This window comes from Thamnophis elegans, chromosome 6 (genome assembly GCF_009769535.1).
Source record: "Thamnophis elegans isolate rThaEle1 chromosome 6, rThaEle1.pri, whole genome shotgun sequence".
NCBI classification, from domain to species: domain Eukaryota; kingdom Metazoa; phylum Chordata; class Lepidosauria; order Squamata; family Colubridae; genus Thamnophis; species Thamnophis elegans.
Window position 1 is genome coordinate 75040191 of NC_045546.1, and position 27169 is coordinate 75067359.

The following is a 27169-nucleotide window of genomic DNA, read 5'->3' on the forward strand; positions in this document are numbered from 1 at the left end:
ATTTTGGCCATGTATTTGAGAGCTGGGCTGATTTATTTCCAGCTCAGTTAAAGTATATTTGAAACCAGAATAAAGCTAGAGTTAGATTTCCTAAGGCGGACCAGGTCTGTTTCTCCATTTGCTATAATTTCTAGCATGTCCTTTCAGTCCTGGACTTCAGGTCTTCCAAGTGGAAGGGTGGCCTGGGGTCTTTTCAGCTCTCTCACTCACAGGAAACACTAGGATTTTATTTATGGTTTAGCAAGACAAATTAACACAATTTGAAGTAATTATGTGGATGGGATGGGAAGCTACAATTTATTTTAGATCCCTTTTGTATGGGGTTCAGGGTAAGGGATATTTGTTAACATTTATCAGTTTGGGTGGGGACACACACACACACACTCACACAGAGAGAGAAAGAGAAAGACAGGAAGAAGGAAATAAAGAAAAAAAGGAAGAAAAAGGAAGAAAAAGTGAGAGCGAGATGAAAGAAAAAAAGGAAAAAGGGACAGAGAGACAAAAGGAAGGAAAGAGAGAGAGAGAGAGAAAGAGAGAGAGAGAGAGAGAGAGAGAGAAAACACATGGCTGGCAAGCCACTCCCACCAGATCACATGGCCAGCAAGCCACTCCCACAAAGGAGGCCACACCCACAGAGTAGGTTCGAAAAATTTTTGAAAGCCACCACTGGTGGACTGATATTTCTTTAAATGCAATGCACAGCATATAAAGCAAAATTATGGCAGATAATCTTCAAAACTCAAACTTTGAGGAATTGTGAGTAGAAACTGAACATTTCAGGAAGAAATATATTCATATGTACTTATTAAAGAAAATCGGTCTACATGAATTTAGATCTACACACATATACAGTTGCCATTAGGTAAATGATAAATCCTTCCCTATTTGCTCCATGATAATTACTGGGCAACAAGTTTCAATTTGCTTCTACGTTCTGGATTATTCTGCCATGGGTTCTAGAAGTGGGACTGTGTTATGTAAATATCTGATGGGATTTGATGTTCACAAATAATAAATGAGGCAAGAAAACGAATGCAATAATACAACCATAGTATCAGAAATAAAATGGTAAAATATATATTTCCAAATGAATCTTTCAATATGATCAATGAAATAATGAGATAATACAGAAACGTTTTTTTTAATTAAATATCAGGTAATATACATTTTCAAATTCCCATTTTCATTGGCAGCACCAAAAAGAAAAAAAAGTTTTTTTTTTAAAAAAAAAATCTGAGAACAGCACCAATAAATCTGGACAAAGAAAAGCACCAATAATTCTGGACAGAGAAAAGTTGATTTTGCTTATGTTATTCTAAGTTGTCCATATTTGTATTTAAAAAAAGTCTGTCAATAGTATTCAGCTTGTATTAATTTCTGTAATGGAGTTGGAAATTAAAGACACATTTTATTCAATTCCACCAACCATTGGGTGTCTGAGATTGTGCAAATGGATTGCACATGTGCATATGAATATTACTTTACAGTCATGAGGACCAGAAACTTGCTTTGTTTAGTGAAAACTAAACAACTCAGTGCTACAACTAGTGTTCTATGTGTTCACATTTTATTTCAAATTGCAAGACACCTGTTTTCTAACATTGAGGTTCTGTGTAATTCTAAATTTGCAAATAATTTCTGGTGATGTTGAACAGCCATTATAACAAGAAAAGAAGAGGGGGAAAATGAATGGATGTATTATGCTATTTTGGTGCTGAAATGTAACATGACAGTACCTTGTGTTTAAATACAAACAACATACTTTTGGTATAATCAGCCATTTCTGTAACACTGATAGCAGAACACTCTTTTTATACTTAAGAGTAAAGCATAAAATAAGGACATTTAAATATGATTGCTCACTTAACAGTGATGAATGTAAAAGATCTTATTATCCAACACACACTGAAAAACTGAATCTTTAGGCTCTGCCTGTTTTTCTCTGCATCCTGCATATTCAAGAAAAGCCCGAGTTAATTTTTATTTATTAGCAGTGGTGCCCCAAGTACGTTTCAATTGCTGCAATCTGTTACAGTATTTGTTCTTATAGGATCTTTGTAAGCAGATGAATCATGCATTCTAGTTCTAGTATCTCCTTCACAAGGTTCCAACAAAGTGGCTGGTACAAGGCCAATAATATTGGGGACTTTTGTGAGAGCCCCACTAATATGCTCCTCTACAACAATGTACTTGGAATAGCACTTGCTAATTTCCACAGGACTCGTGTCAGAAAAAAAACTGCTGGGGGATGTTTCCCAAAGTATTTATTTAGCAGGAGAAACTGAGGTATAAAGAAAACTCAACCCCCAGTCTCCACCAATAGTTCTGTTATTGTTCATAGATGTTCTCTCATCGGCTCCTCAAAAAAAAAATTGGTTATATTTTCAAAGGATCAGCTTCCTTCCTATAATATTCAGACTCGGGAGGAAATAAACCATGCCCTGTTTTATGTTGAAAAGCCCCTTCATTTGATTTATTTTAAGAACAAGGTATCCACTCGGGTCACATCGGAATACTGTAAAGGATGTGGGATGTGGCCTCACAAGCATGTAGTTGTTGGCTATGTGGGTTTTTTAAAAAAAATCTGGAGTCGTATTGTTTGCCGAGAAGGATGCTTCAGAGATTCAGTCGCTCTTGAGATTCTCTGGTTCATTCAGCTCAGATGCCAGTTAAGAAGTGAAGCTCATTCTGCATTCAGAGCTAAGCCTTATATTTTAGAGCCGATGCTCACAAATTAGAATTGATACAAGACCTGCAGCATTGCTTCCCATAGAAACTATGACCACAAACGCCATGTTGGGGAACCAAGTGGCACCAGTTAAAATAATCCTTGCAGAAGATATCTAGAAATATGAACAGAAAAGACATAGCAAATGTAGTCAAATTCGTTGAATGAAGAGTTAGCTTTCTGAGTATATTGAATAAATGTAAATGTAGCATTTTTTTTAAAAAAAGATTTGATTTACTTGAAGCTTGGATGATAGGACATTTTAATTTACTGACCAATGTTTTTATTTAAATGCGTTATGAAAGAAAACAAGGTGTGTATATGCCTATATGTACTAATACAACATTACATAAGTATAATAAAAATGTTGCTAAAGAATTGTTGAAAAACACAAAACTGAACACTTAGACAACCATATAATATCACTCAGCTTCAATACCTGTGATTTAGTTGAAGGCGAGTCATATGTAACTCATGACATACTATGTCAGTATTTGTGTTTGTGTGTGTGTGTCTGTGAATATATATGTACTGTATGAGTATCTGCACGTATGCCCCAGTTCTCATGATATATGTCCATCTCTTGTGTTCATACACATGCATTTTTCTCTCTCTTTCTCCCTGAATAATGTTTGAGTTGCTGTTTACTTTGTTCTGTGCAAAAGTTCATCCATTTGACAAGTGAAGTAACTTTAGACTGATCTTCACAGTTTGAAATATGTTCTTCATGGAGAATATCTCAGGTACTTTTTTCCTGTTGAGGAGCTCATCTCAAAATGGTTCCACCACAAAACCGCGGTAGACTAAAGCGCGCTCGACGAAAGCGCGTACCTGACATCATCACAGCGCGACAAAAACATCACCCTGTGAGCGGTAAAGTTAAGATTAACGCAAAAACCTTACCCTAACCCCCCCAAACTTAACCCTAAACCTAACCCTAACCCTAACCCTTAACCTAACCCTAAACCTAACCCTAAACCTAACCCTTAACCTAACCCTAAACCTAACCCTAAACCTAACCCTAACGCTTAACGTAACCCTAACCCTAACCCTTAACCTAATCCTAACCCTAAACCTAACCCTTACCTTTACGTGAATCGGCTTTCTTTAAAAGTGCTTTTTAAAGCGCCCTTTTTTCTCCGCGGTCGTATTTGTCGCGCTGCTGATGACGTCAGGTATGCGCTTTAATCGGGTGCGCTTTAGTGGACCGCGGTTTTGTCGTGCCACGCTCAAAATAACCTCCATCTTTCTTCAAATAATAGAGGTTTTCTCATTCCTTTTGCTTTAAACTAAATAGTTCTGCAACTAATTACGTACATAACCTACTCTTTCCATTTTTCCCCTATCTGAGATTCTTTTGGGTTTTGGACTTTGAAATTTGAAGATTATGATTGTATTTGAAGTCTCTGAATGCTCTTTGCCAAGCAGTCCTGGTGGAATACTCACAATACCTTTAATATTGGTTCAACTAGATCTCTAGAACCGAATTTTAAGCAGCCCTCCTCAATCTGACCCTTTTCATATGTGTTGGGATTGCACATCTCATGATTCCCAAGTCGCATTCAAAAGATAACATATGAGGATATAAAGACAAAATTGAGGTCTAGAGGAGAAAAAGTTTGACTCTACCTTTTGCTTCTGGAAGAGGACAGAAATTTACATTACAGGCTTGTGATGCAATGGGTTTCTGATGCAAGAGGCATCCGGTAGCTGATCTCCCATTTGCTAGGCACTGAACAGACCTCACTTGCATGCCACCTCCACAGGTCACTGTGCACTGCAGGGTAAAACAAAGTTAATCACTATGACTAACTACAACTGGACAGAAAGTCTTATGCAGATCTTCATATGGAAGTGGAACAACCAGTACAGGATCATAAAGAGCTGAGGTGGTGCAGTGGTTAGGGTGCAGCACTGCAGGCCACTTCAGCTAACTGTTATCTGCAGTTCAACGGTTCTAATCTCACCGGCTCAAGGTTGACTCAGCCTTCCATCCTTCCGAGGTGGGTGAAATGAGGACCCGGATTGTTGTTGGGGGCGATATGCTGACTCTGTAAACCGCTTAGAGAGGGCTGAAAGCCCTATGAAGCGGTATATAAGTCTAACTGCTATTGCTATTGCTATAAATCTCTGCTGAGCTCACCAATACATTTTCAGCAAGAGGTTCTGGACAGTATTCAACTACTTATTCACAATTTCATAAGAAGCTCAATCTATTATCTCACCGGCTCAGGGTTGACTCAGCCTTCCATCCTTCCGAGGTGGGTAAAATGAGGACCCGGATTGTTGTTGGGGGCAATATGCTGACTCTGTAAACCGCTTAGAGAGGGCTGAAAGCCCTATGAAGCGGTATATAAGTCTAACTGCTATTGCTATTGCTATTGCTATTGCTATTATGTATGTTATCACATAGATAGGCAGATAAGTCCTGTGTACACAAGTACTGCTTCGAGTGCCGGCTGTCTTCAAAAGTACCTGCCTGGTTCAATTTTCAGATATTAATATTTACAAACCTATCAAGCTAACACTTAATAAAACAAATATAGAACAACTAATCACATGGGTTTAAAAGAATTAAATCTCTACAAATTAGCACATGTCTAAAGGAATCCTTCTGAGGAAAAATAAATATTCACTGAAGGAAATGCATCCATCTGCCTTAGAAAAAAAAAAGATTTTTGTTGTGTTAAAAGAAAAAAGAGATGCCTTTTCCGGAATTTCTAACTTATTTAATTATTGACAACTGTTGCCTTGGTGTTTTTGCATGGGAATATATGACTAAACCTGGGACTTCCCTAGATTAAATTGGTTTTTCTTGATATTACTTAGTTAAAATAAGTAATAAGTTATCATGCCCTTCCAAACAGATAAATCATGAAGCCTCAAAACGTACACTGCAGGAATCCCTCCCCCCATTGAACCTCCTTTCTCCTGTGAAATCTGAGTGGTTGGAATTGAGAGAAACATTTATCCAGTTTTCCTGTATCCATTCTCCACCTAGACAATAACCACAAGCACAGTGCTCTGCTGCACGCAGGTGCTTCCTCTTCTTCTCGTACTACCAAGCCAGCTATTCCATATCCCTCTTCTGCTGTATCACAGTATTATTTTACAACACATACACACACACACACAAACACAAAATGTGGGTCACAATGGGAAAATGGGAAGGACAAAATGCTTAAGCTTTTTGAGAAATTTTGTAAATGAAACAGGAGAATCGCACAATATATGTCTAGTCTAAAATTACCATTAAGGGAATAAAGGTAATAAGGAAAGTGAAAGAAGGAAGACAGAAGTGTTATTAAATTATTATTAGTCAAGACACAGATGTTGCCCTTCCCAAACAGATACAAGCTGCCTTAAGTACTGCCACACCAGAACTTTCAGGACTGCTTAATTGCATTGGTTTTCTTTAATTAATGGAAATGAAATGAAAATTGAGAATCTGCATGGTATTTAATATAATGTTAAGTTAACCTGCATGATCTTCTACATGGCAAGAGTGTTCGAAGACTCCAATTAGTCCAGAATGCAGCCGCGCGAGCGATTGTGGGTGCACCAAGGTACACCCACGTTACACCTATCCTCCGCGAGCTGCACTGGCTACCTATTAGTCTCTGAATCCACTTCAAGGTGCTGGTCGCTACCTATAAAGCCCTACATGGCATGGGACCTGGGTACCTGAGAGACTGCCTCCTGCCGATTACCTGCGCGAGGTGGCGCAGTGGTTAAATGCAGCACTGCAGGCTACTTCAGCTGACTGCAGTTCTGCAGTTCGGCTGTTCAAATCTCACCGGCTCAGGGTTGACTCAGCCTTCCATCCTTCCGAGGTGGGTAAAATGAGGACCCGGATTGTTGTTGGGGGCAATATGCTGACTCTGTAAACCGCTTAGAGAGGGCTGAAAGCCCTATGAAGCGGTATATAAGTCTAACTGCTATTGCTAACTGCTATTGCTACCTCTCTCAGACCAATTAGATCGCACAGGTTGGGTCTCCTCCGGATTCCATCTGCCAGCCAATGTTGGCTGGCGATTCCCCAGGGGAGAGCCTTCTCTGTTGCAGCTCCGGCCCTCTGGAACGAGCTCCCTGTTGAGATCCAGATCCCTACTACCCTCCCGGCCTTCCGCAAAGCCACCAAGTCCTGGCTGTTCCAGCAGGCTGGGGGGAGCTGAGAAGCATCTACCTCCATAGAAATTGTGAATGTTGGTTTTGTTTTTAATATGTTGTCTGTGTCTCGTTCCCCCCTTTCCCTTGTCTTTTGTGAGCCGCCCGGAGTCCTCTGGGAGTGGGCGGCATACAAGACAAATAAATAATAATAATAATAATAATAATAATAATAATAATAATAATAATAATAATAATAAAAATCAGATGGTCAAGATCTTGTGGGATTTCCGTATACAAACCGACAAAATACTGGCGCATAATACACCAGACATCACACTGGTTGAGAAAAATAAGGTCACAATCATAGACATCGCAATACCAGGTGATAGCAGGGTCGCCGAGAAGGAACATGAAAAGATCACAAGATACCAGGACTTAAAAATCGAAATTCAACGACTATGGCACAAACCAGCAGTGGTAATTCCAGTGGTAATTGGCACACTGGGTGCTATTCCAAAAGCACTGGAATTACATTTAAAACAGTTAAAAATTGACAAAATCACCATCAGTCAAATGCAAAAAGCCGCACTGCTTGGATCTGCACGCATATTACGAAAATACGTTACGACGTCCTAGGCCCCTGGGTGGGGCCCGACTAGTAACCAATGCCAAATCCGGCGAAACAACTGGCCGCTGTGATACAATTGTACAACAACAACAACAATAATAATAATAAATATTTTGTAATGCTTGCTTGTGTAAATTTACTCCTGGGCAATAAAAGGGTAGCATTTGCAACCTCAGACAGAGTTACAGTTTTACTGATCAGATTTGCTGATCCAATCTAGAGGAAGAGTGATTTTTAGATCAAGTAACCTATTATTTCACAGAGAAGGGGAATTGTTTAATTTTCACTTTGCTCATTCTACAGCAACAACTTTCAAGAAAACATGCAGTAAAAGCATGAAGTACAACAATTCCTAGGAGCCCTGAATAACAAGATAAAAGTCAGAAGCTTTGAGCCAAACTTGTCATTGTGTGAGGTGAAGCTGAATCTCATATCAGCCCAAAGTCAAGAGGTGGGGGATGATTCAGTTCTTTAGAGAGCCATCTGTTGAGTTGATAAACAGCCAACTAAATTTTATTTTTTGAAAAACAAGTCTAAGATTGGGAAGTAAAGGAAGGGAAAAAAGATAGAATCAAATGACCGACAGTTCTGATTTTTTTAATAATGAAAAAATGTTCAACAGGGGCTGCCTAATTAGAGTCCTTCAAATGAATAAATTGCTAAAAAGAATGCTAAATGTATCTCATCTCCTCACATCTCACAATGAATGGACAAAACTCTTGGAAGATTTAGGAACCATGTTTAAGTCTCATCATAGATAAAACTAACATCCCCACAATTCTGCTACATCCTTTCAGTGATCTTAAGCAAGATGACTTGAGGAAAAATAACATTTGCCCTCTACATCCAGTAGCCTTCCAATAGAAGAGTTCAGAGATTATTGGTATAGTCCCTGTCATGGTCTGAGAAACATGTCTCCTCTCTGTAATCCATCAATATTTGCCCTATTTGGATCGGGAGGCACTTCAAACGGTTACTCATGCCCTTGTCACCTCTAGGCTGGATTACTGCAATGCGCTACCCTTGGGGCTACCCTTGAAAAGTGTTCGGAGACTGCAGCTAGTCCAGAATGCAGCCGCGCAAGCGAAATTGGGTGTACCGAGATACACCCACGTTATACCTGTCCTCCGCGAGCTGCACTGGCTACCAATTGTCTCCAGACGCAATTCAAGGTGTTGGTCATTACCTTTAAAGCCCTACATGGCTTAGGGCCAGTGTACCTTCGGGACCGCCTACTGCCACATACCTCCCTACGGCTGGTGAGATCCCACAGATTGGGCCTCCTTCAGATGCCGTCAGCCAGACAATGTCGGCTGGCGGCTCCCCGGAGGAGAGCCTTCTCTGTGGCTGCTCCGACCCTTTGGAACGAGCTACCCCCAGAGATCTGGACCTCGCCCACTCTCATGGCCTTCAGAAAAGCTGTTAAAACCTGGCTATTCCGGCAGGCCCCAGGCTGATGACCTCATTGTTGAGGTCCAGCCCCGATCAGATCGAATGCATGTTGTGATTTTAAATCTGTTGTTTTTTATCTTTTATTATTTCTTTTGTTCTTTTTTGTAAGCCGCCCGGAGTCCTTTGGGATTGGGCGGCCTATAAATTTTATAAATAAATAAATAAATAAAATAAATATTGCCCACTAACAGTAAGTAAGGAAATGGCAAGATTCTTATATCTGGAAATCTAGCTTCCTTTGCAGAATGTCTCCCCAATTTGTTTGCTCAAAATGTTAGAAGCTTGAATAGTACTGGAGCAACTCCAACTCCAAATAGTATATAATTCTGGTCAGAGTGAACAGTGGTGCAAGCATAAAGGGAAATAATAAAAATCTTACAGATAATCCTCAGTTTATGACTGTTTGCTCAATGATGATTCAAAATTACATGGCCACAGAAAAAGTATTTTATGGTTTGTACTTGCACTTACAACCATTGTACCAACCATGTGGTAATATGATTGTAATTTGAGTGCTTGGCGATTAAATTGCATTTCCAAATGGTTGCACAATCCTGTGATCATGCGATGGCAATTTGCAACCTTGAAAAATATCCAATGGGAAGCTAGATTTGCTTTATGGCCACATGAGTGCTTAACGGCTGAGATGATTTGCTTTGTGACTGCCATAAAAATAAACATAAAATCAAGTTTGGTCATGCGATGACTACACTTATGATTGTACCGAATTTTGGTTCCAATTGTGCTTGTAAATCAAGAACTACTTGTACAGTATAGTATAACCAGAACAGAATTTAAAAGAATCTGGTTTTAATATTGCTGCATCTGTTGCCTTGATACTGGACACTCTTTATCCTCCAAAATTGCCTATTGCTCCTATAAAGGAGACCCTATACTTTGACACCCCCCAAAAAAAACCTAATTTCTGGTGGTCTCAGTTTGCCTTTATTCACATGTTGACCTGGATTCAATCCTAAATTAAATTGGTTTGTTTTTTCCCCAAAGGGCAAATGAATCTCAAACTGAATCTTGGAATCAGAACTTACTCCTAAAAGCAAAGCTAATAATCACAAAACAAATAGATCTTCTATGTATTGTTCTTAATTCTTTTTAAAAAGAATACTGGAATAAGACTCAATATTCTCTAATACTTGGCAGATATCTTACAAATATGACTAGGTCCTTTATTGCAAACAAGCTATTTAAACTATTGGGACTATCAAGCCCCATGAAACACTTGACCTACTGAGGGAAAGTCAAGGTTGCTGTCTTCCTCTTGTATCTGACAGTAGTTTAAATGTAATTTGAGCATCCCATAGTAGTTTGAGCATTTGAATAGCCTTCCTATGAATGAAATGATTTTTTTTGCTTGATGCTTGGCACTTTTGAAGCCCAATAGTTTAAATAGCTGCCAATTCTAGCTTGAAAGTAAATAAAATTTACCTTAATTTGTAAATGCTAAACATCATAATGTTAAAAAAAATGATTTGAATCATTAGCTATAGAAACTATTCAAAGAAAAAAATATTCACTAGTCCCATAAATGAGATCCATGCAAAATTACTAAAATTGGTTGAACTGCCAAGAGGAAATGTTTCACTTAAAGGCATAGGATTCTCCAGAAGCCTTAACAGCATTTTGCCTACACCAAATAGGAAAGGGCTACTGTTGCATCTTATTCTATTCCATTTAAAAACTCCCGGAAGAAATGGTGAATGAAAGTGATGACAGTTCTGGGGAAAAGAACTTGATTTTGATTTGCACTCCAGCATTGAATATCTGTAACTCAACTATTAGAATGAGCTCCCTCCAGTGGATAAGAGCCATCACCAAGCTGCGCCTCCCTCTCAGTGCTAGCCTGCCCCTCAGGCAGCCTGAAGCTAAATTGAAGGGATCCAAGAGGGAAGTTAGAAAACACAATGCAGTCCTCTGTTCTGACCCCCCTCGTTCCACACCAAAGCACACTCCGAGCCAGAGATAAATTACGGCATTTAATTAACAGACAAACAGGTCCTTGGCAGCAACCCAGAACAGACAAGCTTGGGCAGCAATCCAGCACAGATAAGCCGTGGCAGCAATCCAGCCTGCCAAGCTCACAATAATGTTCTCCAACATTAGTTCCTGTGTTGACTTCTGCAAAAGGAGCATGTGCAAAAGCAATCCTTTTATAGTATGGAGAGGAGCCTAATGACCACCAGCTGAGTGCAATTACCTCCTGTAATTGCGTAATTGTTCCTGACGCCTATTAGCTCTTTGATGGCATGCATCCAGGAACAACTCACTACTGGCTTCCGGCTCACTCTCCCTTGTCTCCTCCCCACTGGTCCAAGGCTTAGGTGCCTCCTGGTGGCCAACCAGCCTCTCTGCGCCCTGCTCGGAGTTGGAACCCTGTCCAGGGTCCTCCACATCCTCCAGAGACAACTCATAGGGCCCCTCGCTGTCGGAGTCTGGTGGCAGCTCCAACAGTGCCTGCTGGGCCACAACAATCCTCTATGCAAACATTGGGATTCACAGGCAGGTCACAACCCCAACTGGTTTGTGAGAGGACTGCTCCTTCCATCTGCCCACAGGGCCATTTCTGTTTCGGCTTTTGGAAATACCAAAATCATCCCAGGAAACTACCCCACTCCTACTTTTAGGTCCAACTAGCAACATTATCCTGCTGGAATACTTGTGGCTATTTCTACCAATAATGTTTTTGATTAGTTTTTCTCCTCCAGTTTGCATGGGTTCAGGCAATCCTCTAGCTAGGATTCTGCCTGGTTTGGCGAACCCCCAAATGCTACCCTATCTGCCTCCCCCCTCCCCCCACGCCCCATGCCCACCCAGCAACGGGGCAGTGTACCCATTGCTGGAACTTTTAAAGTCCATCTCTGATGGTATCTTTGCAATGTTATTATTATAAGTTAGACTCCAATGCTTTATGTTTTAAATGGCTGTGGCAAAAGAAAGCAAAGAGAGTACCACTAGTGATAGGTTCCTTGGTTTCAATCCCAAAACATTTGGAGCACCACTTGAACACCATCCATGTTGACAAAATCACCAATCAATTGCAAAAGGCAGCTTTACTCGCTTACCTGCAATGTTATCTTAAACAGGCTCAAACAATATCTGCCTATCCCAGGTCCTTGATAAAGAATCTCCAGGTAGATGAAAATGCCAGATCTAGTCTAAACATGTGGCAAACTGTGTGACAAACTATAATAATAATATACATAATTTGAAGAAGCAATAGTCTTCCTCAAATACCGGTATTGCAGCAGCACAAAATTGCCTACAGGATCCAAAATAAAGGCCCATATCTTCCCTCTTCAACTATTTTTCTGCAGTGAGTTTAGGATGAATGCTAAAATCCAAGTTCCCTTGCAAGCAAATAGCAAGTAGTTAATTCAATTAAACTGCCAGTGTTGATTTTATGTGGAATTCTGTTTATATGATTGATACTTTACTGTTTGTTATTATATGCCCCCTTTCTCAGTAACCCGTATTATACAGGTTGATTCGGCTAAAAACTAAAATTCTAATGAAAAATTTCCCCATCAGTTTTCCCACATGCAAAACTACAGTACAAGATTTGTTCAGTTGTTACTTTTTCTTGAAATGGGCTGAAAGGAGAAATTCTTGGTAGAAGGGATAAGAAGTCTGCAGCCAGGCAATAAAGAATAAGTCCAAAGTTTTAGCCTGATGGGATAGCCTCCTATAAATACCTTAGAAGAATTGTTTCCAGTGAAATTTCAAGTCAATCCTTCTTGGTCTTTTTACTACTCACTTTGGTAATGTATGGAGTCATCAGCATTCCACCTGGAGCGCTGAAGTAGGCTTGCCACATTAGTTGTATTTACAGTCTTAACATATATTAAATGTCTGTTATTATTGTTGTTGTTGTTATCATCATCATCATCATCATCATCATCATCATCATCATCATTATTATTGGGTAATCTTTGGTGAGATTCACAACCTTTGGTTAATAGCTCAACAGCTCGAGTCCTAACCAAGGACCTAGGAACTGTTAAGGTAACATTGGAGGATATAAGCTATTCCAAGTAGGGTATTTTTTTGTAGAATCAGAATGTTCAAGTCCGGTAAATTTAGAATTTCCAAATAGTGAGGTAGCCCTTTGGGTATTGCTCCAAGGGCTCCAATTACAATCGGGACAACACATGATTTCATTTTCCATAGTTGCTCAACTTCAATTTGCAAGTCCCGGTACTTTGTGATTATTTTTCCTGCCTATCTTCAATTTGTGCATCACCAGGTATTGCAATGTCAATGAACCAAACTTTTTTTCTTTTCAACTATTGTTATATCAGGTGTGTTGCAGGCCAAGTGCCTGTCAGTCTGAATTCTGAAATCCCACAAGATCTGGATGTTTGATGGTGTTACAGATATTGTTGCAGGATGGAAACTGTTCCAAGTAAAGCCGCAATTGACTGATGGTGAATTTGTCAATGCCAATGGTGCGCCACTTGTTTTGGGATTGCACCCAAAACAATCTAGGACATTGGATTAATATTGGTACTACCCTTGCTTGCCTTTGCCACAGTCATTCTATTTCTATTTGTTATCTTCTCCAATTCTTTCTCTTCTATTCTGCTGTCTCCAGGCACTGCCACATCCACTATGCCAATATTTTGTTTTTCTTATCTACTATTGTTAGGTCTGCAGTGTTATGTTGCAGATGCATTATTGTCATCTTTATTGTTGTTATTTATATATCTTGAGTGAATTTGGAAATTATACATTATTGCCAATGGTTTTTTTAGTACACTGCTACTTCATGAATTGCGTGACCCGACAAATGTGCGCTGTCAAAACCGCGGCGATAAAACCGCAACGTCGACAGCACGCCCACAAAGGTGCGCCGACAAAAGAGCACAGACAGAAGCATGATTAGGGTTAAGGTGAGGGTTAGGGTAAGGGTTAGATTTAGGGTTAGGGTTAGGGTAGGGTTCAGGGTTAGGGTTAGGGTTAGGTTTAGAGCGCGCTGTTGTCGGCGCACTTCTGCGCTCATTCATCGGCGTCATTTCAAACTCACGGTTTTATTGCCACGATTTCGTCAGTGCGCTTTTGTCTAGCGCGCATTTGTCGGTGAACCCATGAATTGTGGATGTCGTGGACTTTTGCTTACTTCTGCCCATGCTCCATTTCATTTGAACTAAATGATTATGAAGGAACTATAGGTTTATGAAGAATATACTTGTGGTACAGATATGAATCTAGGACATTGGATCCATTGAAAGGAAAAAAATGATAAATGAGACATGGCATGAAGCTTAAAATATTTCAGAGTTACCTATGTCCTTTACCTGAGACCAAGAGGAGGTAAACCAACTGCCTTGATTTATTGATAAATATGCAGAGTGCTTGTAACAAGGACGTAGGATGCAAACTTTTTGCATCTCTATGTTTGGTTTCTGAAGATAGGAACATTTTTTAGGGGCAAGTTCTCGATATTTTCCAGTAAGATATTTTTCAGCACAGTTCAGTGTTCTCCTCTGTATTCCGTTTCCACATGTCACAGAGCACTGAAAAGAGAATTTAATAACAACAATTAGTGGAAAGGAAGGTAGTCCCTTGTTTCATTCCATGTGAAGCATTTCATCTTTTCAAGTCAATATAAACTTGATTTCATTTTGACTTTGGTCAGACATATGAATTGAATTTGAATTTACTTTATTTGTATGCCGCCCTTTTCCCTGAAAGGGACTCAGGGCGGCTCACAATTCAAGGGAGGGGGAAACAAACAAAGTTACAAAATATAAAGACCATACACAGTTAAAAAACACAACAATCATACCATTCGAAGTGGGGCTGCAAGTTTTTAGCCCCAGGCCTGTCGGAACAGCCACGTTTTAAGGGCTATGCGGAAGGCCTGGAGGGTGGTGAGGGTACGAATCTCCACGGGGAGTTCGTTCCACAGGGTCGGAGCAGCCACAGAGAAGGCCCTCCTCCAGGTAGTCGCCAGTCGACACTGGGCGGCTGATGGAATTCGGAGGAGGCCTAGTCTGTGGGATCTTATTGGTCTAGTGGAGGTAATTGGCAGTAGGCGGTCTCTCAAGTACCCAGATCCAATACCATGAAGGGCTTTGTAGGTGACAACTAGCACCTTGAAGCGAATCCGGAGACCAACAGGCAGCCAGTGCAGCTCGCGGAGGATAGGTGTTACGTGGGTGAATCGATATGGGCAACCTCAGAGTGATTACAAACTCAATAGGTTATATTTCAATTCACTTAACAGGGATTATGTGTTCCAAACATCACATCCTCTTCGAATATACTCCATTCCAGCTGTTCATCCATTTTTTCCCCTATTCTACAGCCATTATATATGTGTCATAATATCTGGCACTTTTTGTTTCTCAGTAGAGGTAAAACCAAGTTCCAAACACAGAAGGATAATAGGCGTACAAAAAAGATTACAGAGCAAGTTTCTTAAAACTTTGGATTGTATCATTTCCAAAGTTCAACTCTTTTTAGAGACAGAGTTGTGCTCCATATAATAGGAGGCTCAGCACTTTGCTCTAAACAATTTGACACAGTGATGGGTTGCCAATTTTTTTTTTACTACCAGTTCAGGTGCCTCCCGCTGCCGCTACTACCGGTTTGCGGCCCGATCTAGGCCGAACTGGGAGCAACCCACCTCTGGTTTAGCAGCAGCTGGAAGCAAACTGCTGTTATAACATCTGGTGAAATTTATTGTTGTATTTGAAGACTTCTGGGTTTGTACTGAAATGGTATATGCTTAATATCTTCCTACAGTGGGCAAAGTAGATTCCTAAGTACAGCTAGTCCTCAGTTTAAAAACAAGATCCATTCCCGAGGTCTGTCCATAAGTCAGATTTGTATATAAGAGGGAACAGTATTATGCCACAAGACTATGTAAGTATTGTGTAATCAACTTGAACCATTATGTATTTAACAATTTTGCTACAATAGGCTTAATTGGGTCATTCTGAACCAGGACAATCTTAACCTGGGGACATGCTATGTTTAAATAACATAGGCCAGCAGTGCCCAAGCTTTATGGCTTGGTGGCCCGATGGGGGTGGGGGAGAGATGGGAACGGCCCACCACTCATGCAAGTCCACAATTGCATTTACAAAATGTTGCAATAACAAGCAAGCTTCACTGAAAGTTAGTGAAAAGATTCAAGCAGTGTTGACACCTAGTGAGATGGAAATAGGAGTGTTGCTTAGCATTAATGGGTAAAACTCTTCCTTGGACAGGGTTTTCCGGATGTAAAAATTAAAACAAATATGAGACACAAAATACATTCCTGTTCTAATAGAAGAGAATATGCATACTTCAGGACTGAACTGTTACCTATTTGGATAATGAAATTTCTGCACGGAACAAACCAAGTTCAAGAGTACCAAGGACTTCATAGTTATCTTCTCGTGAATGGAAGAGATTGTATATTCATATATTTTTTTTAAAAAAAAGTTTTCTCACCTCTGTCCATGCGGACACAAACCATTGAAGTTTCTTATTTTTATAGCATCGTTTCAGGAGACAGGTTTCTTGCATCTTTGGTTTCAGTTCTGCGGCACAAGCAACATCTGACAGAATTTGATCCCAGCGAGAGGAAGAGAAGCTTTTGCACAGAACGGTTCTTTTCCTCCATCCTTTGCCACAGGTTCGAGAGCACTGGAAGTGTAGAATGGACAACGAACGTGATAGCAAAGTGTTTCTCAAAAGTAAGAGAAAAGAATTTGAAGCAAACAAAATATGTAGCAGTTTAGGGTGTCTTAATGTACTTTGCTTTTTCCAGAAGAATATTCTTACATTCTCAGCATATGTAGAAAAGAACTGAAGAAGAATCAAATGCCCATTTAGTCCAGCATCATATGAAAGGAATGTGGGCAAGCATGGCATAGGGACGATGAACCTTTCTGCGTTATTTCTAAATTTATATTACGGCACATAAATGTAAATGATACTAATTCTTATTTCTTAGTCTGATTTCTTTTAAACTGAAAAATGCTTACTTTAAATAAAAAATATTAAAAACTTACTGGAATTAAATCCACCCTACTGATCATAGCAGAATGTAGGGGCAGTTTTATCTCGTGGCATGACAAAACTGCGCTCGACTAAAGCGCGCCCGATTAAACCGCGTCGCTGATGTCATCAACAGGGTGACAACAGCGAGCGCGGAGAAAGAAGGGCGCTTTAAATAGGGCTTTGAAAGCAAGCCGATTCAAGTTAAGGTAAGGGTTAGGTTTAGGGTTAGGTTTAGGGTTAGGTTTAGGGTTAGGTTTAGGGTTAGGTTAAGGGTTAGGTTTAGGTTTAGGGTTAGGTTAAGGGTTAGGGTTAGGTTTAGGGTTAGGTTAAGGGTTAGGATTAGGTTTAGGGTTAGGTTAAGGGTTAGGTTTAGGGTTAGGTTTAGGGTTAGGTTAAGGGTTAGGTTTAGGGTTAGGTTTAGGATTAGGTTTAGGGGGGTTAGGTTTAGGTTTAGGGGTTAATTTTAGGTTTAGCGTTTACAGCATGCTTCTGTCTCCGCGCTGTTGTCGCCTTGTGATGACGTCAGCTACGCGGTTTCGTCGAGCGCGCTTTAGTCGAACGCGGTTTTGTGGTGGAACCGTTTTATCTAAAGCAGTGGTAGTCAACCTGGTCCCTATCGCCCACTAGTGGGCGTTCCAGCTTTCATGGTGGGCGGTAGGGGTTTGCTGTAACTCTGCTTTATAAATTTCATAAACTTCCCTGCTTTATAAATCACTGTTACTGTGGAACCGGTGGGTGGTTAGAAAATTTTACTACTAACAGAGATACAAAAGTGGGCAGTAGGTATAAAAAGGTTGACTACCCCTGATCTAAAGTGTATTATATTTTAATTGGTGTTAAAAGTTTCAGGTGACTTAGATGTGTGTAATATCTAATGACAAACTACATTTCCAGTAATTAATTCTCATATAACTTTCCCTGAACTCTCTCTCTTATACTGGTGGTGATGGTGGTGGGGGGAAGACCCCTCTTTGCCCACTTCCAGTAGACTGATATTCAACTCTACGAAAGTATGACTGGTAAAAATGAGTTTCAGAAGGTCTGTTACACATTCTATCCAAGAAAACAAAGTTACCCTGAAATACATGTAGTTATTTATTCATCTGTTGGATGTAATTCTGAAGTATACAAGTGTGAATTTAATGTACCTCAGACCACGGCCCGGTGCTCCACGTAGGTGGACATCTTTGAGTGTTACACAGCTCCCTGGTGACTGGGGCGGGGATATGACAAAGGGAGTCTGATACCCTTTCTGGTTCGTATTGAATTCTCTGCATGCAGTGAACATCCCGAAACCTCTCTCCTCCTCCACAAGACAAGCTGCACCCACTCCAGTTCCCAACAGACCAGCTAGAAGAGGGTTAAAAAAACACAGTTTGCACTTGCAGATAGCAATAGCAGTTAGACTTATATACCGCTTCATAGGGCTTTCAGCCCCTCTCTAAGCGGTTTACAGAGTCAGCATATCGCCCCCACAGTCTGGGTCCTCATTTCACCCACCTCGGAAGGATGGAAGGCTGAGTCAACCTTGAGCTGGTGAGATTAGAACCGCTGAACTGCAGATAACAGTCAGCTGAAGTGGCCTGTAGTACTGCACCCTAACCACTGCGCCACCTCGGCTCTTAGATGTGACTAGCTTGTCTAACCCAGTAGAAGGAGAATTTGATTTATTTGTAAGGATCACACTAAACCACAGCTTTCCTCCAAACATTTAAGAGCTCGATTTATGACCAGAATTGAGCCTAAAATTTCTCTTGCTAAGCAAGGGACTTGTTAAGTGAGTTTTGAACCTTCCTTGCCACAGTGACTCACTGCAGTTGTTAAATTAGTAATACTGTTGTTAAATGGATCTGGCTTTCCCATTGATTTTGTTGGTCAGAAGGTTATATTCCATAAGTATATTCCATAAGTTCATGAAACCGGAAACCTCAGGTGTTATTTCAGATTGTGTTTAAATTTCCATTGTTTCAATACTCACTCACATCATATAATTTGGAGAGTGTGGGAAAAGAAGAATGAAAAAGAAGAAAAGAATACAGCGGATAGAGATTATTACTCTTTAATGATGGAAATATGTCACTTTTCTAAACACAAATCTGACATTCTGAAATGCCTGTTGCAAATTAATGTATGGCAACGATTCTACAAAGGGAAATCAATGTGATTTGGTTTAAATCATTCATTTTGCCCCTACTGATTTTTTAATTTAGATTTTTTCGGCAAGCAGGAAATTTTTTGACAATAATTATAGTATAATAGCAATCACAATATGTTCAGAAACTTTAGCACAATGAATGACAATGTGTACGCAATTAAGAGCAAGATCTGAGAGCCTCATTGAGCCAGTTTTATATATGAACTCACTGGATGATTATACGCAGTGCAGTGATTGAAAGCATGTCTCAGCAGATGGCAGCAAATGGCTAACTTGGCCTACTCTAAAAGCTAAGCAGGGTTGAACCTGGTAAGTATGTGAGTGGAAGACTACCAGAAAACGCAAAGTTTATAGCTTAAGCTGGGAGTTTGAAAATACAATTCCAGAAAAGACAATAGAAAAACCCTTCTGTATTGTTTTCAATAAAACCAGAAGAACGTGTCCATGGAGCACTCCAGAGCTGGGCTTGACTTGAAGGAGATTGTACCTCCTAGCTGAAAAAAAAAACCCAAGGTATTTCTCTTCCACACAGCCATAATATTTCTTAAAATATGAAATATTGTTGCTTTTCTATTAGTGATTTCAAATACAAGATGATAGAAACAAAATATAGATTGCATTGTTTGTGCCTCATCCTAATCTTGCTACAGGACAAATACAGATAGTCATTATGACCTCAATGGAACCCAACATTTTTTTTTCTAATGAAGACATTTGTTAAGTCAGTTTTGTCCCATTTTATGACCATTCTTGCCACAATTATTAAGTGGATCACTGCAGTTGTTAAATTAGTAAAATTGTTAAGTGAATCTGGCTTCCCCATTTAGTTTGCTCATCAAAATGTTGCAAAGGGTGATCACATGACCCCGGGACACTGCAATCATCATAAATATGAGTCAGCTGCCAAGCATCCAAATTTTGATCACATGACCATGGGGACGCTGCAACGGTTGTAAGTGTGGAAAATGGTCATAAGTCACTTTTTTTCAGTGCTGTTGTAACTTTGAATGGTCAGTGTTCTGACCCCCTTCTCCGTCCAGTAACGAATGCCGAGACAAGCTTAACTGGAATGTCACAGCACTTTATTAGCAAGAAACCAAAACCTCAGTGGCTGAAAGCCAAACATAACAAACAGATAAGAACCTTGGCAGCAACTCAGACTTCGACAGATAACAGCTTCTCCAGAGTTAGGAATGGCATTGACTCCTGCAAGAGGGGCGTGTGCACAAGCATTCCTTTTATAGACTTGAGAGGAGCCTAATTACCACCAGCTGAGTGCAATTATCTCCTGTAACTGCGCAACTGTTCCTTATGCTTATTAGCTCTCTGGTGCCGGGCATCCAGGAACAACTCCCTTGGCTCCTCCCCACTGCTGACGTCCAGATCACACTCCCTTGTCTCCTCCCCACTGGTTCAAGGCTCAGGCACCTCCTGGTGGCTAACCGGCCTCTCTGCACTCTGCTCGGAATCGGAACCCTGTCCAGGGTCCTTCACATCCTCCAAAGCCGACTCACAGGGCCCCTCGCTGTCGGAGTCTGGTGGCAGCTCCAACGGCTCCTGCTGGGCCACAACAGGTCACTAAATGAACTGTTGTAAGTGGAGGACTAACTTATAATTCAGTGTTGATATCATATATTGGTAAGTTAATTTATCAGGGCACAGATTTATTTCACTATCTATAATAGTCCAATCCATATTCTGCTTTTGCTGCTGTGTAAAAGAATGAATATGCAATTGCAGGAAAAAAAATAGAAGATACACTTCCGTCACATTTCCCCCAGTTCTTCTGTTTGAACAGATGTTTAACTTACTGACCTTAGGGGCAGGTTTCAGAATCCCCCAGAATGCTCTTTTCTCTTTTCCCAAGTTACTGCCCGATATCAAACCTTGGCATGGAAAAGACTAGGGTTGATGACAGGTGATTGGCAAAGAGCATGGAAAGACAGACTCCTGGAACAGTAACCCAAGCCCTCAATTAGTGATCTAAAACATTCCCATCAAAATTCTGGATTCTTCACAGTTCCTTTTTAATTTTAACAGCTTGTGTCATTTGTACCCTATAATGGGTAGCTGCTTGTGCACTTGATAAAGCATGTGAAGGCTCTATTAGTCCCTATCAACATGCTGTATTTTGTGGGCTACAGTAATAAATTAAACCCTAGGATTGGAACTGTTAGTATTTATGTATATCGGACAGAAGAAACAAGCAAGCCTTCATTGCTCCCTCCCGTTGTTCGACTCATCCGTCTTTGATTACACTTTAAATATGTTTTTAAAATGATTATTGATGGGACATTCAAATGAGAATGAGGACTGACAGGCACAGCTTTATATGACTGCTGTTCATTCTGGACCCCTGAACCTCCCCCCCCCACCGTCCCCCCAACTTATAATAGTGGCTAGAAAATGTTGGGAAATGTTGAGATACACAAGAGAAAGCCATCATACAATTTATGAGGACAACATCAGGAATTCTTATAATGCAAACTTTGTCACCAATTAAATTATCTAAGTAGAGAAAGTAGTGTGCTTCTCTTTCAAGGCCTATACTTGACTTAATGCCAGAATAAAAACTAAATGCTATGCCATGATTACTTACTAGAATTAGAATTTAATAAATTTATATGCCGCCCAATCCCGTAGGACTCCGGGCGGCTTACAAAAACAAGATAAAAGATAAGAGTTAAAAATAGAAAAGAGAAACAAATTTAAAAGCAACATACCATACATTCAGTCTAGGTGGGGCTTGGACCTCGTTCATGAGGTCAACAGCCCCAGGCCTGCTGGAATAGCCAGGTTTTAGTGGCTTTTCGGAAGGCTGAGAGAGTGGGGAAGGGTCCGGATCTCTACGGGTAGATCGTTCCACAGGGCCGGAGCAGCTACAGAGAAGGCCCTCCCCCGAGGGGCCAGCAACCGGCATTGTCCGGTCGACGGCACCTGGAGAAGGCCCAGCCTGTGAGATCTTATCGGCACTAATTATGCATTGACTCTTTCCCCCTTTTCTAGAGTAGTAAAAGAGTTTGCTAAAAAAATGTGATGGGGGTCTCTGAGGATTCACAGCTTTGAGGGCTCCAAGCAGTCTTGCAACCTTAGTTTTCCACTCAGGCTGTAAATCAAAGAGGTCATTGGACTCATGTTGCTATAGAAAACCTCACAGAGTACAGGCAGACCTCGAATTACGACAGTTTGCTTAGTGGCCATTCAAAGCTGCAATGGCAGTGAAAAAAATGACTTATTACTGTTTTTCATATTTACGACCGTTGCAGCATCAAAATTCAAACCCTTGACAATTAATTCATATTTATGACAGGTACAGTGTTCCAGGGTCATGTGATCATCTTTTGTCACCTGACAAGCAAAGCCAATGGGGAAGCCAGATTCATAGAGCCGAGGTGGCGCAGTGGTTAGGGTGCAGTACTGCAGGCCACTTCAGCTGACTGCAGTTCTGCAGTTCAGCGGTTCAAATCTCACCGGCTCAAGGTTGACTCAGCCTTCCATCCTTCCAAGGTGGGTAAAATGAGGACCCAGACTGTGGGGGCGATATGCTGACTCTGTAAACCGCTTAGAGAGGGCTGAAAGCCCTATGAAGCAGTATATAAGTCTAACTGCTATTGCTATTGCTATTTAACAACTGTGTTACTAACTTAACCCCTGAAGTGATTGACTTATTACTGTTTTTCATATTTACGACCGTTGCAGCATCAAAATTCAAATCCTTGACAATGAATTCATATTTATGACAGTTACAGTGTTCCAGGGTCATGTGATCATCTTTTGTCACCTGACAAGCAAAGCCAATGGGGAAGCCCGACTCATTTAACAAGTGGGTTACTAACTTAACCCCTGCAGTGATTCACTTAGCACAGTGTTTCTCAACCTTGGCGACTTTAAGTCCTGTGGACTTCAACTCCCAGAAGTCCCCAGCCAGCTATGCTGGCTGGGGGATTCTGGAAGTTGAAGTCCATAGGACTTAAAGTCACCAAGGTTGAGAAACACTGACTTAGCAAGAAAGATCATAAATGGGGCGAAGATCACTTAACAAATAACTTAGCAACATACATTTTGGGCTCACTGGTAAGTCAAGGCTACCCAAATCATAGTTCTAGGCTCTTTGTTTCATTTCATTAATCTCAACATCTTTATCCTTTTTAAAAACAAGATTTGGGAATGCTAGTAAATTCTTCAATAGCGGGAAATTCAAACACAATGCTATGTTTTAAATAAACTGTATATGAATGTACTAACATCCAATCAGAATGTTGGCACCAATCTTCAGAAGCATTATAATAATGCTTTATAATAATGCTCACTTACAAGTTGCTATTCAAGCTATGAGACATCTGTGTGCTGAACATAGAGGAAAAGGGGTACTGTATTTAAGTGATTTTTAGGACCCATATTAATAAAGAGTTTCCAATTATTAGACTTTATGGTGATTCAAAACCCATATGCATATTTACTAAAAATAAGAAAACGAATTGAAATTAATAGGATCTACATGATTTTATTTGTTTTTTAATGAAATCCTAAGATTAGCCTTGAAATAGATTGACGTGGTGGAAGAAACATGGAGCAGTCAGAAAAAATGCACCATGCTCTATCTGGGCCTGGAGAATGCAATGGAATACTTGGATATTCCTTCCTTCTATGAAATCTATGGAGTATCAGTAAGTTAAAACATTATGCTTATTTTGGCTTAGAGCCAAACAACCTGATAAATTAGACATTTTTAGAAAAATTCTCTCTCTCTCTCCCTCTCTCTCTCTCTCTCTCTCTCTCTCTCTGTTTGTGTGTGTGTGTGTGTGTGTGTGTGTGTGTGTGTGTGATAGGTGGGTTCCTACCAGTTCGCACCTATTCGGTAGAACTGGTTCGTCAAACCTACCGAACCGGTTAGAAGAGGTTCCACTAGTGGACCCGGAAAGCAGGCCACACCTACAGAAGAGGTTCCAAAACTTTTTGAAACCCGCCACTGACACACACACACACACACACGCACGCACGCACACACGCAGGGAGACAGACAGACAGACAGACAGACTGACTGACACAGAGAGAGAGAGAAAGAGAAAGAGAAAGAGAAAGAAAGGAAGAAATAAATAAAGAAAAAAAGAAAAAAGAAAGAAAAAGAGAGAGAGTTGAAAGAAAAAAAGAAAAAAGGGACAGAGAGACAAAAGGAAGGAGAGAGAGAGAGAGAGAGAGAGAGAGAGAGAGAGAGAGAGAACACATGGCCAGCAAGCCACTCCCACCAGGTCACATGGTTGGCAAGCCACTCCCAAAAAGGAGGCCACACCCACAGAGTAGCTTCCAAATTTTTTTGAAACCCACCACTGGTGTGTGTGTGTGTGTGTTGAAAAACACAGTAATACATATTCAGCTAGTATACAATGAGAAAAATATCCAAGAAAGTCATCAGCTTCAAGGAACTTATTAGAGAAAAGCTTCTCCACAGTTGTACAAAAGAAATGCAAAGTTACAATAAAGGATGCAGAAAAAGAACTCTGAAATGTATAGGTTAATACCATTTGAAGATCAGGATTTTTTTTTAAAAAAAAATTCCCAATTAACAAAATTGCAGAATGAAGAAACTGGCTGAATTGCTGGATGATAAAAGAATTAAAGGATTATGACATTGAAAAGAAGCTGAGAAAATTATTTTCATCTTTTTTCCTAAATCAGATATGTTGATCATTGGTGCCCCCACCAGTGACTAGATTTAATGGTCTAAATTCAGACAATAAACTAATGCTGAATCCTTGTTGTCTGAATGAGAGATTCTTATATCTAAATTTGGACTTCAACCTATTCCAGATGGAGACGCACTTTCCCAGAATACCTTCACTTAGTTTTGCCATCTGAGACCTTAGTAAGTAGCCTTGGTGGCTGGGAATGACTTCCATCGGTCTAGCTTAGTTTGCTAAAGAAGTGATATAGTTTGACTCCAATTATTTATGTTCTCACACCATTCTAATTAGAGAAGCTGATGCGTGTCACATACCGTCATTGCCTTAAATAACTCGAGTCCCACATTTCTGAAGGAGCTCAGCTCTTTCAGCCTTTCTCAGATTTAAAATGATCAGGGAAAGCTTTTCTCCAAAGATCAGAGATAGTGAGGACAGTAGCTTAGACTACTGGGTATTCCAAACAGCCTAGAAGGCACAATGACAAACCACCCCCATCAAGAAATCAGAACAGGCATGTTTTTTTTTTAATGCTCACCCAACAGTACCCACCAGGGGTGGTAGGTAGGCAAAGGAAGAAAAATTGTGGTTGTGACATTATGATTAAGGCCTGCCACTTTGATACAAGATGTGATGCCAGTTCAGTGAAGCTTTGATTGGAAACTTTGGTTGCCATCTTGCCCTACCCACCATGCTGGGATACAACTAGCACTGACATTTGGAGGGAGGGAGTTCAACTTTGTTGCTTAAGCGTTTGAAAAGTTTTAATTATTACAGTATTCATATTTGCCTTTTACTGCTGCATCCTAATATGGATTTATTAAGTTCATTTTCACACATTTTAAAATTAATTTAATTCCCTTCTGCTGTTGAGATGAAGAGCAATATTAAAATACTTTCTACCAAATTAGCAATATATTCTAATGCACACATTCAGAACAAGGTTTTTTTTTCATCCTTTTCTATTACAATCCTTCATGTAATAGAAATGGAGGAGTTCCTCACTGAAGCCAGGTCCAGCTAGGAGAGAGTGATGTTCTGGTTCCTCTTCCTGTGATGGTCTCTATGGTGATAACTGTCAGTAAGAAAGAAAGGAGTTCTCAGGAAGAATTAAGACGTGATGAAATCGTGCCTCAATCGGGGCAGGAGAAAGTGGAACTTTTTAAATGAACATAGTTAAAATTAGGCTACAAAATATACACTGGGCAACACAGAAGTGACCCAAGAAAGTTCTGGAATGAATGCATGTTTTTGGAGCTGTCAATCATGCAGCAGAAGCAACAACAGCAGCAGCACTAATGGATTTAATTGGAAGTCTATCTTCAGCTTGTAATATTATATGAGAAGAACATAACATAAATGTTTATGGTAGACATTTTTGGGGGCATGCTAAACAACTAAATAACTGGCTTAAGCCTAGCTAGTGTAAATCTTAATATTTATAAATTTAATGTGTTAGCTCAGTTAGTTTAAATGCTCAAAACTGGGATAACAGCCAACTTTGGAACTTGTGGCCATGAATTCTAAAATATCTTATGCACAACATACAACATGATGTCTGGAGGTTCCAGACGATATAGCAATGTCTCTTTTAACTTGACAGACGACATATAAATGAGGTAACCCACTATATCTGCATAAGGAACCATAAAATAACTGCTTGTGTATTTCTGGAATGTGTTGCAACTAAATAGCTGTTTTACTATGATGATTCAGACTGAATGAAATTAGAAAGGTCTTCACAACTAGTCTGAATGCCTAAAAATTTAAAAAAAAAATTAAAACATTAAACAGAAATGTTAACAGCTCTTGAAAGGGATTGTTTATTTGTTATATATATATATATATATATATATATATATATATATATATATATGTATGTATGTATGTATGTATGTATGTATGTATGTATGTATTACAAATAAATTTGTTTGTAATACACACACACACACATAAATTCCTACTCAGAGCTGTTATACACACACACACATACAATAAAATAACAATAACAAGCAAGAATAAAATAGCAAGTCTTCTTACGCAGAAGAAGAAGAAAAACACTGTTAAACTACCAGAGGAAACAGACTTATGATACATCACCCCAAAGGTTAACCAAGTTTTAAGAGTTTTCTTTCATCCCAGTATTGATGGAGCCAAATTGTATCCCTCAGAAAATGCCACAGCAAAACACTTAATTCTGACTATGCAGTTTATTTTATAGGAGTTCAAATTATAGCTTGTCATATTTCTTATAAAGGAAAAGTCCCCTTAAAGGGGTGTTGCTTTTTTGCAAGTAGCTTTAAAATAGCTTGCCTTTACTTTCTTTCTGGATTATTTTGGTTTCAATTTCCCAATCTTATCCACATTCTTAGAATTTCTTGATAAAAACCACCATTCAAGGTTCAACAATA

The 27169-nt window shown here is 39.9% G+C and overlaps 1 protein-coding gene across 1 annotated transcript in view; it reads right to left on the reverse strand.

Annotated features, from left to right (window-relative positions):
- Positions 1 to 1210: 1210 nt before the first annotated feature.
- ADAMTS16 (ADAM metallopeptidase with thrombospondin type 1 motif 16) overlaps positions 1211 to 27169 on the reverse strand; it is a 102025-nt gene continuing 76066 nt past the window's right edge. Inside the window, exons 19-23 of the mRNA XM_032220453.1 lie at positions 18074 to 18275; positions 16374 to 16568; positions 14228 to 14446; positions 4358 to 4505; positions 1211 to 2843 (exon numbers count right to left, since the gene is read on the reverse strand). Coding sequence (XP_032076344.1) covers positions 2728 to 2843; positions 4358 to 4505; positions 14228 to 14446; positions 16374 to 16568; positions 18074 to 18275 — 880 coding nt within the window. The 3' untranslated portion in view covers positions 1211 to 2727. The remainder of the gene's footprint in view (positions 2844 to 4357; positions 4506 to 14227; positions 14447 to 16373; positions 16569 to 18073; positions 18276 to 27169) is intronic.